A 15,183-nucleotide genomic window follows, 5' to 3' on the forward strand; every position below is an offset into this window, starting at 1 on the left:
TTCCCAGGTAAGACTTTACCTTGAGCTCCTCCTGCCTCAGCCTCCTAGAGTGCTGAGATTACAGATGTGTGTGTGTGCCCAGCTTGATTCTATTAAATGTTCAGATTGGGAAAATCCATAGAGTAAGAAAATAGTTTGGTGGTTGTCAGAGGTTGCAGAAAAAGAAAATGAGGAATAACTGTTAATAGATAAGGGGTTTCTTTTTACAGTGATAAAAATGTGCCAAATTAAATGTGCTGATGACCATGTGAATATACTGAAATCCAATGAACTGTGCACTTGAAATGAATGATATTGTATCTCATTAAGCTGGAGATTCGGGACAGCTATGTGTGTGTGTGTGTGTTTAAGAAAGTTTCAGGATTACAACTTTCAAACATTCATATTTTTTTATGTTTTGGTTTTTTTTAAAGAATCTATCACTCAGCATTTAGAAATTATTCCTGTAATTCTGATTGAATATATTTGCATAGGAAAGAAACACGAAGTAAAATAGAACTTAATTCTGAGCCATAGGTGATCCATTATAAATTTGTCACTGTAGAACAGTGATTTCCAGCTTCTATTACATTTATCTCTTTCTTTGGGCTTTAAGGATATGTAAGTGAATGTAAAAGAATGAAGAAAATATTAAGACTTTAATATTTATAAAACAAACAATATGTTGTGAAAGAAGCTGCTAAGGTTAGTTTGTGGCTGTGGTACCTAATTTATATAAGAACAGACTTTAGAGACAGAAATGATTGGGTAATTCTTTTTAAAGCCTTGTTTGTTTTGAGACAGGGTCTCACTATGTAGTTCAGGCTGGCCATGAACTCACTGGAGCCCAGTCTGGCTTTGAATTCAGGGTAGTCTTCCTGCCTCAGCCTCCCATGTGATGGGATTACAGGTCTGCACCACCAAGCTTGGCTAAAAGCTTTTTTTAGGCCCCAGAATTCTTTCATCCCCTGGAAGTAGAACTTTGTCAAACATTTGAAGTGTCAGTTTCTCTGAGGAAAGACTAAGGCTGTAGAAATTAAAATTGCTTCTAAAACAAATGAAAAATACTTCTAATTATTTATTCTAAATAAATATAATTTACCCAGTGTTATCTGCCATGTGCTAGCTTTTGCTTTCCATTGAATTGAGGACCTAATTTGGGTTTAGAAACTCATTTTTTTGTTTGTACTATGTTTGGAAAAGTCATAACAGTCTACCGAAATTCAGACATGACCCTGATGCAAGAGAGAAGATTGGCAGAAAATACTGGGTTAGCATTCTTTGTAACAGCAGAGCATGTGCAGATTTCATGAGAACCGAGCCTGTCTCTAGAGATTTGCTACTGCTGGCCAATTGCGCATAAGTGCAAAAATACTCTGTTCTTACCTTCCTGTATTTAATTGGAATGTTGAGCCAGCGATTAAAATTTTTATACTAGGGCCCGGGGCTTTAGCTCAGTGGTTCTACCGCCTGGCTCACAAGCGCAAGGACCTGAGTTCAATCCCTGGTACCAAAAAAGAAAAGAAAACCACAAAAAAATTTTAAACTAAAGGTAAATAAACTCTTGACAATTTATTTTCTTTTTCATGATCCCTCCTGGGTTCCCTTTTTTATTTTTGGTACCAGGGATCGAACTCAGGTCCTTGCACTTGCAGGGCAGACGGCGGAACCACTGAGCTAAATCCCCAGCCCAACAGTTTATTTTTGCTCTGACAGTTAAAATAATTAGAAACATACGTTTTATCCATAGTATTTTTCAACCACTAATTTCAAAAGTATAAAAAAGGAGCCAAAAGGAAACTCATGGGACTAAGAGACTTAAAAGATACGTTCATCACTTGTACTTTGAGAGCCCTTTTGTATATAGCCTGGTGGAAACAAACGTTTTTGGGGGGTTTTTTTTGGTACTGGGGATGGAACTTGGGACCTTGCACTTGCAAGGCAGGTGGAGGCTCCACTGAGCCAAATGCCTGGCCCAGAAACAAACTCTTTAAAAAATGCAATTATAAATTTCAATTCTGAATATTTGATATAAAAGAATTATGTTATTTAAAAGTGGTAATGATTACTTTTTTCCTTATAAAGATGCATACTGAAATATTTACAGGTGATATGATCCGAGACTTGTTTAAATAGTGTGTCATTTAGTAAGAGGGTGGGAGGTGTTGATGAAATATTCTGTTTGAATTTTTCCATAATAAAATGTTTAAAATTTAAGTATTTATAGTCAGTAAATTGCCAGTATAGTTAGCATATACAGAACCTGTTGGAAGTTTTGTGCTGTCAGCCTCTAAAGTCCCGGGTCTGCTGGCCCTGTGATAGTGTCTAGCGCACAACTGCCATCTCAGTTTCTGAGCATGTGGGATGAGGCACTGTGGGCCCTTAATTGCCACCTGTTTACCTGGCTTTTGGTTTTGTTGCTGACCTCAGTCAGTCCATCTGTCAAGTGGAAAATATATTTCGGGGGGGGCCCATCCCATTCTGGTGATGAAGCAGATTTTTGCTTAAATCTTTGGCTTAGATATAATGGCTTTCTGAGGTTTTCTAATTTTTAAATATTCGTTATAAACCTGGAAATTTAGTTTTAATGTTTTGTTAACCAAATGTGATAAAATAGAAAAACATCTAAAAAATTACTTTTTTCACAAATGAAAAGAATTTATTTCAGTAATGATGAGTCCAGTTTACTAATACTCATTTATACTTACTAATACTCATGAGTGAGTCATTATCTTCTGAAATAGTAAATTTTCTCTTGGTACAGGTGGGTTTTTGACTAGGTCATCTGTTTATCAGCCCTGATAACGTAAAGAAAAAGAAAGTAGGCAGACTGTAAAATTTCTCAGACTTGGGACACTAGTAGGAGATGCCATTCTTATATTTAGATTCTGTGTACTTGCTGAATTGATGTTGATTGATGAATATTGCTCTTTTTTAAAGTTTTTAAAAAAATTCGCTAACAGCAGATTACATTCTTTAAGAATAAGTTTTACTGGGCCAGCTGGGATTTCGCTCAGTGGTTCCACCACCTGCCTCGAAAGTGCAAGGTCCCGAGTTTGATCCCTAGTACCAAAAAAAAAAAGTTTTAGTTAAAATACAGAAAAAGTTTTATTTTTTCATGCTGTTCTGCTGACTTGTGAAATCACCAGTCAAGGTGATAGCAGCATACTTAGAAGCCTGTCTTAGTAACTCATCCCTAGTGAGACATAGGTAAGATGTTAGTGAGCTATCCTAACACATTTGTTTTTCTGTTAGTTGTAGATTTGGGTGACGCTTAAGTTTTTGATGTTTGGTGACATTAAACCCGAGGCGAGTGGTAGACTAGTATATTTTGATATCTGAGACACCATTTCGTATTTAAGACCGTGATTTTTCATATCAGATGTAGGGATTAGCACTGTTTCAAACATTTCTCCTTCTTTTGTGTTTTCCTTTATCCTTTAGCTGGCAATCCTTTGGTCCAGCAAGGTGGACAGCCGCTCATTCTGACCCAGAATCCAGCGCCAGGTCTGGGCACAATGGTTACTCAACCAGTTTTGAGGCCTGTCCAGGTCATGCAGAATGCCAACCATGTGACCAGTTCCCCTGTGGCCTCACAGCCAATATTCATTACCACACAGGTGAGTAGGGCTCTGTATTTTGGGATGGATAGAGAGGGAGAGAGAAAGACTTTGATCCTTTGAAGGCTGTACCTTAGGGTCTTTGGTATGGTTAGCAATGGTCCCAAGTCTTGTCTTTTGAACTGGCTTTCCCATTCACTGTTTTGTAATTTGACGCTGACCTTTGTGGAAAGCCTAGCATAACATCAAGATGGGGTGATTTCCTTTTCACCCTCCTAAGAGATTTATGTTCTATGCACAAGTTAGTGGAGATCTGGGAGTAGGAAGCCTTAACACTCAGCCCTCAAAGCTTTTTTTCTGCACATGGGGTAAGTTGGAGATCTATATATGAAATTGGTGATCTTTGAAAGAGAAGGAAAGTGAGTACTTGACATAATGTGGTGATTTGAAGTTGAAAGCCTAATTCTGAATGTGGACTCTTAAAGGCAAATGCTTTTCTTTGCCCGAGGCCTCCTGAGTTACAAAATCTTCTCTTATAAATGAGCCCAAGGTTTATGACCTTTAAAGTGAACTTTGGAACAGTTTCTCAGTTTCTTAGGATTTTGTTTATAAGTTGAATCACTCCAGTGAATACTGCTAGTGTTTATTGACCTTTCCCCTTTCTGTGCTTTTAGCAGTTTAGGAACCAGTTTGTGGACGCATCATTTTGTTTTTTTAAACTGACACTCTAAGTCTCTCTCTCTTTTTTTTTTTTTTGTGGTACCGGTGATTGAACTCGGGACCTTGCCCTTGCGAGGCAGGTGGTAGAACCTCTGAGCTAAATCCCCGGCCCCTAAGCTGACACTCTTTTAAGTCAGAAGCAGACTTTCATTTTGACTCATGGGTACCAAAGCTTGTTTCCAGTTTTGATATTTTGTTGTTCAAAAATTTGTCAGAATTTCCTGAATTTTTCTATTTTAGTCATTAAAAAATTCCTACTCTAGTAAAAGAATTGTTAGTTAAGAGTATGGGAATTTTTTTGGATGTAGGTCGTACTGCAGTCCATGTTAGTGTTAGTTGGTCTCCATGTTAAAGATCATTTTGCTTTTTAACACAGGGGTTTCCTGTAAGGAATGTTCGGCCTGTACAAAATGCAATGAATCAGGTTGGGATTGTGCTGAACGTACAGCAAGGCCAAACAGTTAGACCAATTACACTAGTCCCAGGTAAGGAACAATGTCTGTCCATTTGGAATAAACTGGCGTCCAGAAGATTTGCTTTTATTGTTTCAGATGCTCTAGGTCAGCGATAGTGAACCTTTTAGGGGACTCCCCCAACTGCAGCCCAAAACTCATTTGTTATAAAGTGCCAACACTGCAATTAAGCCTACATAGTGAGGCTTTAGTTTAGAAAAGAACAACTCATACATCTATTGTTTTAAAAGAAAAAAAAGTAGGGCCAGGGATTTAGCTCAGTGGCACCGCGTCTGCCTTGCAAGTGCAAGGTCCTGAGTTTGATCCCTGGTACCCAAGGATAATAAAAGAAAAAAAATAACACAACATCCCATAGGTTTGCCACCACTGCTCTAGGTCACTTCAAAAGTATATTTCAAAAAAATATTAAAATCTTAATGATTTAGGCCCAATTAAAAAAAAAACAACTGTTTCTGACCTTTGGCCAGGGTGGTGCTTTTATTATTTTTATTTTCTATTTAGTTTTTCATCACCCTTCATAAGGTAGTAAAACACGGTTTATCTAGTCATTTTCTGTAACTGCTGTGGGTTTTTTTGGAGACAGGGTCTCGCTTTGTAGTTCAGTCTGGCTCTGAACTCACTGTGTAGCCCAGGGTATCTGTAACTGTTGAGTCAGCTATTAAATTTGTTATCCTGCAGGAACATTACTTACTAATGCAAACTCAGAGTCCATACTCCATATGTATCTACTTACAGGGTGGGATTTTGAACTTTACTTTTATACCATAGGCTTTAGATATAAATTAAACAAATGACATAGCCTTTGAGGGTAACACTGTCAATCACTAGATGGTGTTTTTAAGACTGTCAGGGCTGGGGTACGAAGCCTTGGGTTCAGTTCCCAATATGTGCCCCCCATACTGTAATTTCCCCCCAAGTCTCTACATTTCTTATGTGTTAAGTTTACTATAACTCAGGCCAAAGAAATGACTATCTAAATTTGATTATTTGTAAGAGAACCTCTATAGTTTGTCTAAGATGTTTTGGGTTTTTTGTTCTTAGCTCACAGTAGTTTTGTTTTGGTATGTTTGATCGGTTTACTCTGTTACGTTCTTTTTCTTGGTACCAGGGATTGAACTTGGGACCTTGCGCTTGCAAGGCAGGCACTGGAACCACTGAGCTAAATCCCCGGCCCCTCTGTTACATTCTTATATTTCTTAAATGTTTCTCAGGGCCGGGGATTTAGCTCAGCAGTTTTGCTGCCTGCTGCGCAAGCGCAAGGACCCGAATTCGATCCTTGGGTACCAAAAACAAAAATGTTTCTCAGTTGAATTGTCTACAGTTGTGCTAAATGTTCTCCTTTGGGACATCCTAGTAGAATGATGTAGTCTTGTTTTATTTTATAAAAGAGAATGGAAGACTTCTTTACTATTCTGAGAAAGAAGAATCCCTTTTTTCTGGACCAAGTCTGTTACTTGGCCTATATAATCTTTTTCTTTCTTTTTTTTTTTTTTGAGACAGGGTCTTGCCATATAGTTCAGGCTGGCTTTGAATTCACTGTGTAGCCCAGGCAGGCCTCAAACTCCCGGTGATCTCCTGCCTCAGCCTCCTGAGTGCTGGGATTATAGGCTTGTGCTACCTTTTTTTTTTTGGTATTGGGGATTGAATTTGGGTCCTTGTGCTTGCACAGCAGGCAGCGGAAACCACTGAGCTAAATCCCCGGCCCCTGGCCTATATATTCTTATACTGTCTTATTCTTTCTTTTCCAGTACCAAAGTCAAGCTACTGACTATATTTTAGAATAAAAAAGGTAGTGTAATAAGGTATTTTGGAAAGTTTGGATAGAAATCTTTTTCAGTTTAATCCTTTTACTTTACAGAAGATAATTTCTTTTATCAGCTTGGACTCCTAATAATCCTTAGACTTTAAAATCTGTACTACTGTTGGTAAGCGCTGATGGTCACTGACCGGTTTGGTGTAATCTGTTATTCTGTCATATTTCTGGTAAAGGCAAGACAGTATACATAAGTGAGCTAACTGACCAAGATTTTTTCTTTGTCTCTTAAAAGCCCCAGGTACCCAGTTTGTTAAGCCGACAGTGGGAGTCCCACAAGTGTTCTCTCAGATGACCCCCGTGAGGCCAGGCTCCACCATGCCTGTGAGGCCCACCACCAACACCTTCACCACTGTCATCCCCGCTACCCTGACCATTCGAAGCACCGTCCCACAGTCCCAGTCGCAGCAGACCAAGTCCACTCCCAGCACTTCCACCACGCCCACTACCACACAGCCGACCTCACTGGGGCAGCTGGCCGTTCAGCCTCCAGGCCAGGCCAGCCAGACCTCGAACCCCAAGCTAGGTGAGGCTTGGGAAGAGGAGATGGCCAGCCAGGATGGGTGGTAGGAAAACAGATGATCATCACTGGGTCAATGTAGCTCCCTCTTTCCCCTCTCCACCTGCAGTGAGCATTGCCAGCTTTGTCACTGTGAAGCGACCTGGAGCTACAGGGGAAAATAACAATGAAGTGGCCAAATTGGTGAACACGCTGAACACCATTCCTTCCCTGGGCCAGAGTCCTGGGCCAATGGTGGTATCCAACAACAGCTCTGCCCACAGTGCGCAGAGAACCACTGGACCTGAATCTTCAATGAAAGGTATGAGACTGGAGAGACCTTGAGCAGCCAGTCATTCAGATATATTGAAAGAGTATTTGTTGCATCAGAGCTCTATATTCTGAAATGAAGAAATAGAGTATAATTGCTATAATTGGCTCCTACAAAAACTTTTGTAAAGGAAACAGTCACTTGTGAAAAGTGTGGCTGAATCACCTACAAAGAAGTCTGTATGTAGTTGTACTTTGAAGATCATTTAAGTAACATGGACTGATTGTCAGAGATGGGTTCATGTGATGATACATGGCTTCATGGGGGAAATGAATTTCGGAACAATTGTTTTTTTTTAATTGGGATTTTTTGGAGACGTTTTCACATGAAGGGTATGAATAGCATGAAAGTTTTCAGACAAGGTCAGGGCATGTTCAGGGTTTCAGTGCTGTAAAAGGGAGAAATTGGCAGACTGTACAGGGCCCAGTGTAAGCATTTTAGGTTCTGTGCACTGTATGGTCTCTGCAGAAGCTACTCAGCTATACTGTGGTGGTACAGAAGCAACTATAGGTAACATAAAATGTGAATTTCAGTTAATTTTCATGTAGCAGAACATTTCATTCTTTTGCTTTTATTCCAGCCATTTAAGATGGTATTAAGAAAGTTGGAACTAAACTCTTTAACTTTATACCAAATATAAAAATTAACTCAAAATCGTTGAAAGACCTAAACATATAAACTGAAATTATGAAGTTAGAAGAGAACAACAAGAGGAAAGCTTCATGATAACTTGAATTGACAGTGATGTCCATAACCCAGAAGCATAGGCAAGCAAAGGAAAAATAAGCAACCTGAATTACATCAAAATTTAAAACTCTGGTGCATGAAAGAACACTGAACACAGTGAAAAAAGGTAGTCCACAGGATGGGAAAAAATAATCTGCACATTGTGTACCCGTTAAGGGTTCCCATCTGGAATACATAAAGTATTCTTGACTCAATTACAAAAAATAATGCACTTAAAAAGCAGCAAAGGACTTGAGTAGACCTTTCATCAGAGAAAATTATAAAACGGTTGGTTAAACATGTGAAAAGGTGCTCAGCATTGCCAGTCATTAGGGAAATGCAAATCAACCACAAGATGTCATCTCATATCCATTCAGGTGATGACTGTTAAAAAAAAAAAAGAGGATGTAGCTCAGTAGTAGATCATTTGCCTTAGAAACCGTGAAGCCCTGGGTTTGATTCCCAGCACTGGAAAAACAAAACAAAATAAAAATCCAAAACAGGACAGGTGAGGTGGTGCATATCTGTAATTCCAGCCCTGGGGGAAGCTGAGGCAGGAGAATTAGACATTTGAGTTCTGCCTGGAAACTTAGTGAGAGCCTGTTACAAAATAAAAAGGCTGGGGATGTAGCTGATTGTGAAGGCCCTGGGTTGACTCACCAGTCTCCCCCCTCCCCCCATAAAAACAACGAAAGAACAAAATAACAAATGTTGGCAATGATCTGGAGAAAGTAGAGCCCTTGTGCATTATTGGCAGGAATGTAAAATGGTCCAGCTATTGTGGAAAACAGTATGGTAGTTTTGCAAAAATTAAAAAGAATTACATATGCTCGAATTCCCCATCTGGTGTAACCAAAACTGATGTTAACAGTGTCTAGAACAGATACTTACACATCCATGTTCATAGCATCATTATTGATAGTAGTTGAAAGGTGAGCACAACGCAAGTACCCATCAAATGATGAATGGATGAAAAAATTGTGGTATGTAGGGCTGGGGATTTAGCTCAGTGGTTCTGGCACCTGCCTCACAAGAGCAGAAGGTCCCTAGTTTGATCCCCAGTACCAAAAAAAAAAATGTGGTACATAATCAGCTATCGAAGTTCTGGAGCTGAGCTCAGTGGCTGAAGCAGTAGGATGACAAGTTCCAGCTCAGCTGGGCAACTGAGACTCTCTCAAAATTTGAAAAAGGGCTGGGTACATAACCTAGTGCAATGAGTTCAATCCTCAGTACCCTTTGCCCCCTGGCCCCAGGAAAGGAAGTTCTGACAGTGTGATTGATACAACATGATGAGCCATGAAGACGTTATGGTGACTAGAATAAGCTGGTCACAAAGGGCAAACAATGTATGATTCACCTCACAGGAAGTACCTAGAATAGTCAGATTCATGAAGTTAGAAAGAATGGTTATCGGGCCAGGGAGAATGGGGAGTTTTTAATGGATTTTGAGTTTCAGTTCTGCAAGTTGAAGAGTTCTAGAGATTGTACAACAGTGTGAATGTACTTAGTACAACTAAGGTGTACACTTAAAAATAGTTCACATGGTAAATATTATATATTATATTTTACAATTTAAAAAAAATTTTACCTAACCAAAAAATAGTATAAGGGGCCAGGGATTTAGCTCAGTGGTTCTGGTGTCTGCCATGCAAGCACAAGGACCCGAGTTCGATCCCCGGTACCAAAAAAAAAAAGTATAAAAATCATTCTTTGTGAGGCCAGGGATTTAGCTCAGTGGTTCCGCCGCCTGCCCCGCAATTGCAAGGACCCGAGTTCAATCCCCAATACCAAAAAAAAAAATCTTTGCTCATGGACCTAACAGAAACTGGCAGCTGGGTTGGATTTGCTGTGGTTTGCCAACTCTGGTTGCATTAGAAGAGTGAAAGGAATGTGCCTCAAACACAGTGATCTTTCGTGCTTGCTTAGCCTTGGATATACTTCTCAGGCAGGTACTGCTCTCCTGTTATCACGATACTAATCCTCTCAATTCTTCTCACTTCTTTCAGTGACCTCTTCCATTCCAGTGTTTGACCTTCAGGATGGTGGGCGGAAAATCTGTCCACGGTGTAATGCTCAGTTCCGTGTTACTGAAGCTCTGAGAGGGCACATGTGTGTAAGTGATAGCACTTGTGATAAGGGTCCCACTCGTATGGCTGCTGCTGTGTACCTCCTTTAACATCGAGGGCCTGCGCAGCAGGGGCTCTGCACTGACTGGGGAGCTTTTTAAAGAGTCTTCTAGTCTGTGAGAAGAGCTGCATACTTGGAATGTGATAGGATGCATGTAAAAGACCTCCGGATGGATCAGAGCGTATGTAACCTTACTTCTTCAGCATGGTAGATTTGGAACTCCACAGAGCAGGCTTATTAGATAAGAGCCCGAACCATTCAGCTTCTGTGACTTATGTCATTGAGTGAATGGACAGTGTTTACCTGGCTCCCATTTCCTAGCCTCTTCGTTTTTGAGTATTGATCCAGAAGCAGAGGTTGGAACTTTTATCTGCCAGGGGAGCTCGGAGCAAGTGAGTGGCTAAAGGGCTCTGAGGCAGGAGGAGCACACGGTATGAGGTAAGGTGTTCAGGGTTATGGCTGTGGACACACACTAGTAGAAGGGTGAAATCGATGTAAAACTGAAGGATGAAGGCAGGGTAAGAATACCTTACCGCTGAGCTGGGCACAATAGCACTTGTAGTTCCAGCTGCTTGGCCATGGCCTGGGGGGTAGGGGAGGTGGATTGCTTGAGCCCAAGAGGCTAGCCTGGACAGTACAACAGAGACTCATCTCCAGCAACAAAAGAGGAATGTTTTACCACTTAAAATAACAAAACTGTTACCAGGGAATGTTAATGAAGTTAGCGCATGTTAGCCCCAGAATAACCAGGATGATCATATCTCTTCTTTCTCTATAGTACTGTTGCCCAGAAATGGTTGAATACAAGAAGAAAGGAAAGTCCCTGGATTCAGAACCCGGTGTCCCATCAGCAGCAAAGCCCCCCTCCCCTGAGAAAACAGCTCCTGTTACTTCCACACCCTCTTCCACACCTATTCCTGCTCTGTCACCACCTGCAAAAGTACCAGAGCCAAACGAGAATGTAGGTGACGCAGTCCAGACCAAGCTCATTATGCTGGTAGATGACTTCTACTATGGACGGGATGGCGGCAAAGTATCCCAGCTCACAAACTTTCCTAAGGTCGCCACATCTTTCCGATGCCCACATTGTACCAAAAGGCTAAAAAATAACATCCGGTAAGTGTTGAGGAGCCCTAGAGGTTATTGCGAATAAAAGAAAAGTTAAATTTTCTTACATGTTGTAAGTTTTGGTTTGGAGAAAGGTCCTAACTGTGATAGTCTTGCTGGGGCTTATTAAATCCATAACTGGTGTGGAAGGCAGGTGTTGCAGTAACAAAGATGGCTTTGGGTGAGGAAGGGAGATGAGTGTCTCCTCACCCAGAACTCTTAGTTTCAAGGCTCCATCTGGGTTCAGAACAGGAGGGGAGGGGAGCAGATGATGTTTATTCAGGATTCTACCACTGTATTTTTCAGAGGTTACTGATTTTGCTTTTTATACTTTCTCTCTGTGCTGTGCTACAGATTCATGAACCACATGAAACACCATGTAGAACTCGATCAGCAGAACGGTGAGGTGGATGGTCATACTATCTGCCAACACTGTTACCGGCAGTTTTCCACTCCCTTCCAGCTCCAGTGCCACTTGGAAAATGTTCATAGTCCCTATGAATCTACTAGTAAGTTTAGGCACTCTTACACTCCAGGGGGACATACCTTTTCTCTCTGAATGGCAGTAGACGGGAGCCCGTTACATTTATGTGTGTGTGGTTAACAGTGTAGAGGAGGTATTTCTGCATATTTATAACTACCCCATTACTTCACTTACCGTTTTCTTATAAGCCTGACTTCAAGTACTTTGCCATCAAAGACAATGTTTTTGATGAAATACTTGGTGAGTTGGAGCGTTCTCTACATTGTATATCTTACAGAAGAGGAAACAAGGCCAAACACAGGCTCAGAGTAATTTTTCTGCTTAAAATCATACATCTCTATGTTTCTTTTTTTTTTTTGGTACAGGGGATCGAACTCGGGACCTTGCGTTTGCAAGACAGGCAGGGGCACCACTGAGCTAAATCCCCAGTTCCAATCATACACCTCTAGTAAGTTAACACTGTGAGAATTTGAGCTCTCTTTAGAGTATCTCTGATGATAACAAAACAATATATTATAAACAAGCCAGGCATGGTGGCACGTGCCTGTAATCCCAGCACTTGGGAGGCTGAGACAGGTGGACTACTAAATTCAAGACCATCCTACACTACAGAGCGAGACCCCTCATACACACACACATTGTGTGATGCCAGTGACAAAGGAGATAGTTCAGAGAAGGAGAAAGATTTGTACCAGGTTTACAGAAAGTGAGGTTGAACTTTTAGAGTCTTCAAATACAAGGATTTAGAGGAGCAGTAATTAGTAGAAAAAGCTTTTAGGTAATTAGAAACAGCATGATCAAAAGCATAAAGACAGAAATAGGGGCCAGGGATTTAGCTCAGTGGCACCATGCCTGCCCTACAAGCGCAAGGTCCTGAGTTCAATCCGCCATACCTGGGGGTTGGGGGGAGACAGAAATAGTATATTATCTGGGTACATTTGCTCAAATTAAAAACTTTGTTTTTTGGAGGTTTTTTGGTACCAGGGATCGAACTCGGGACCTTATGCTTGTGAAGCAGGCAGCAGAACCACTGAGCTAAATCCCTGGCCCTCAAATTAAAAACTTTGACTCAAAGTGAATCAATGAAGCAATCTGTTAGATCATTTAAGACATCTAGAGGGAGAGCAGGCTTCAAGATTAAAAGTTGACTCCCTTGCTGTTTCTCAGCTGTTGGCTTGACTGACCAGGGTGGCTATGTTAGTGTCAGGCACCATGTGTGTCCATGTATAGGATTAACTAGAGTCCACACAAAGAAGATAACACTTCCAGGCAGGGGGTACACATGTAACCCCAACTACTTGAGAGGCTGAGGCAGGAAGATCACAAATTCCAGCTCTCTGCAACTTAGAGCTTATTTCAAAATTTAAAAAGGGTTGAGGATGTAGCTCAGTGCAAAAGCCCTGGGTTCAGTTCAATCCCCAGGTTCCACATAGCAAAAAAAAAAAAAAAAAAATGGACAGAGAGCTATTTCTGTGAATAAAGATTTATTCTTATTCCTTTTTTTTTTGAGACAAGGTCTTGCCTTATAGTTTGTGCTGGGATTACAGGCATGTGCCCATGCCCAGCGCTTGAATTCTTTTCCCTTTTTTTGGTACCGGGGATCGAACTCAGGACCTTGCGCTTACAAGGCAGGTGGCAGAACCACTGAGCCGAATTCCCGGCCCCCCAGCACCATTTATTAAAGAGGCTATCTTTCTTCCAGTGAAGGTGTTTGGCTCCTTTGTCAAAGATGAGGTGGCTGAGTGTGTTTGGAGTTGTTTCTGAATCTTCTAGTCTGTTCCATTGATCCTCAGGTCTGGTTTTTTTGTTTTGTTTTGTTTTTTGCCAGCCTCATGCTGTTTTTGTCAATGTAGCTTTGTAGTATAATTTTAGGTCAGGGACTGTGATGCCCCCTGCCTTGCCTTTGTTACCCAGAATTGCCTTTGCTGTTCTAGGTCTCTACTGGTTCCACGTGAATTTTAGGATTATTTTTTCTAATTCTGTTTCTAATTCTATGCTGTTGGAATTTTGATCAGAACTGCATTAAATCTGTACAGCAGTTTTGGAAGTATGGCCCTTTTCACTCTATTGGTTCTTCCTACCCAAGAGCAAGGGATGTCTCTCTGTTTTCTGATGTCCTCTTTAGTCTTTTTCAGAGTACTGCCTCTTACTTCCTCTGTGAGATAGATTCCTAAGTATCTCTTTTTTTTTTTTTTTGGTACCAGGGATCAAACTCAGGACCTTGCGCTTTCGAGGCACGCAGCAGCACCACTAAGCTAAATCCCTGGCCCAATATCTCATTTTTTAGATGCTACTCTGAGAGGTGTTGTTTCCCTAATTCCCTCTCAGTGCATCTGTTACTGGTGTGAGGAAAGTTGGAGAGAGGCGTCCTTTAGGGAGCCTGCAGTGTTCAGTGTGGGCAGCGAGGAGCCTGTGTGGTAACAGCTCAGGGGAAAGCTGATTGGCAGTCTCAGGGTCCATGGAGTGGGGGTGGATGAGCTTTAGAAAGACAGAAGGGGCAGAAGCAGAAGCTCTAGAAGTTTGTGCCTGTCTTTCTGGGTGGGGACTGGTGGGTGTTAAGGAGGTGAGGGTGATAGCGCTAGAAGGGATAGTGCTGGGACAGTGATAGCCACTGAGACAGCCACTTCTCGCTGCCTGTTTTGTCCCTGATGTTGAATAGTGAGCCCAGGGCCTCCTTCGAGGCGGCGAGGTCCCTGAGCTGCATGGTAAGCCACCCTCTTGGACCTTCTCACACCAACTCCTCCCTTGTGGGACTGACACAGAGCATTTGGAAACGCCCAGGTTTCTTGAGTTGGGGGCGGGGTTGTTTTTGCTTTTGTTTGCCTTTTTGAGACAGGGTCTCACTATTATTAGTTCAGGCTAGCGTTGAACTCACAGTGTAGGCCAGGCTGGCTTCGAAGTCACGGCAGTCCTCCTGCCTCAGCCTCCCAAGTGCTAAGATTACGGGCATGGACTACCACACCCAGTTGTTTTGAGGGTTTTAAAAAAATATTCAAAACTCATCATTATTTTACTGCATTTTGTTATTTATGGTGTTTTAAAAAAATTTTGTTGGTACATTTTCGGTATACGATATAATGACATTCATCATTGGAAATTTGTACCTTTACATAATACACCTTGGTTCTTTTTTTTTTTTTTTGGTATCAGGGATCGAACTCAGGTCCTTGTGCTTGCGCAGCAGGCAGCAAAACCACTGAGCTAAATCCCCAGCTTGGTTCTTATTTTTAAACTTTTTTTTTTTTTTTGGTGCCAGGGATCAAACTAAGGACCTTGCTCTTATGAGACAGGCACAGTGCCACTGAGGTAAATCCCTGGCCCTGTTTTGAGTTCTTGTCTTATGAATTTTCTTGATATGAGATAA

At 41.3% G+C, this 15,183-nt stretch overlaps 1 protein-coding gene across 5 annotated transcripts in view; it reads left to right on the plus strand.

Annotated features, from left to right (window-relative positions):
• Positions 1 to 15,183, plus strand: part of Pogz (pogo transposable element derived with ZNF domain) — a 56,606-nt gene that overhangs the window by 31,486 nt on the left and 9,937 nt on the right. For 4 of the 5 annotated variants that reach the window (XM_004854068.4, XM_004854070.4, XM_087203316.1 and 1 more), the window contains 7 exons: positions 3,424 to 3,599; positions 4,636 to 4,744; positions 6,781 to 7,071; positions 7,148 to 7,366; positions 10,108 to 10,214; positions 11,007 to 11,344; positions 11,690 to 11,844. In XM_004854068.4, coding sequence (XP_004854125.1) covers positions 3,424 to 3,599; positions 4,636 to 4,744; positions 6,781 to 7,071; positions 7,148 to 7,366; positions 10,108 to 10,214; positions 11,007 to 11,344; positions 11,690 to 11,844 — 1,395 coding nt within the window. The remainder of the gene's footprint in view (positions 1 to 3,423; positions 3,600 to 4,635; positions 4,745 to 6,780; positions 7,072 to 7,147; positions 7,367 to 10,107; positions 10,215 to 11,006; positions 11,345 to 11,689; positions 11,845 to 15,183) is intronic. The other variant, XM_021265935.2, reaches the window with a different exon arrangement.

Source organism: Heterocephalus glaber, unplaced genomic scaffold (genome assembly GCF_053883595.1).
Source record: "Heterocephalus glaber isolate CG9 unplaced genomic scaffold, H.glaber_assembly_v1.0 deba00001795, whole genome shotgun sequence".
Lineage (NCBI taxonomy): Eukaryota > Metazoa > Chordata > Mammalia > Rodentia > Bathyergidae > Heterocephalus > Heterocephalus glaber.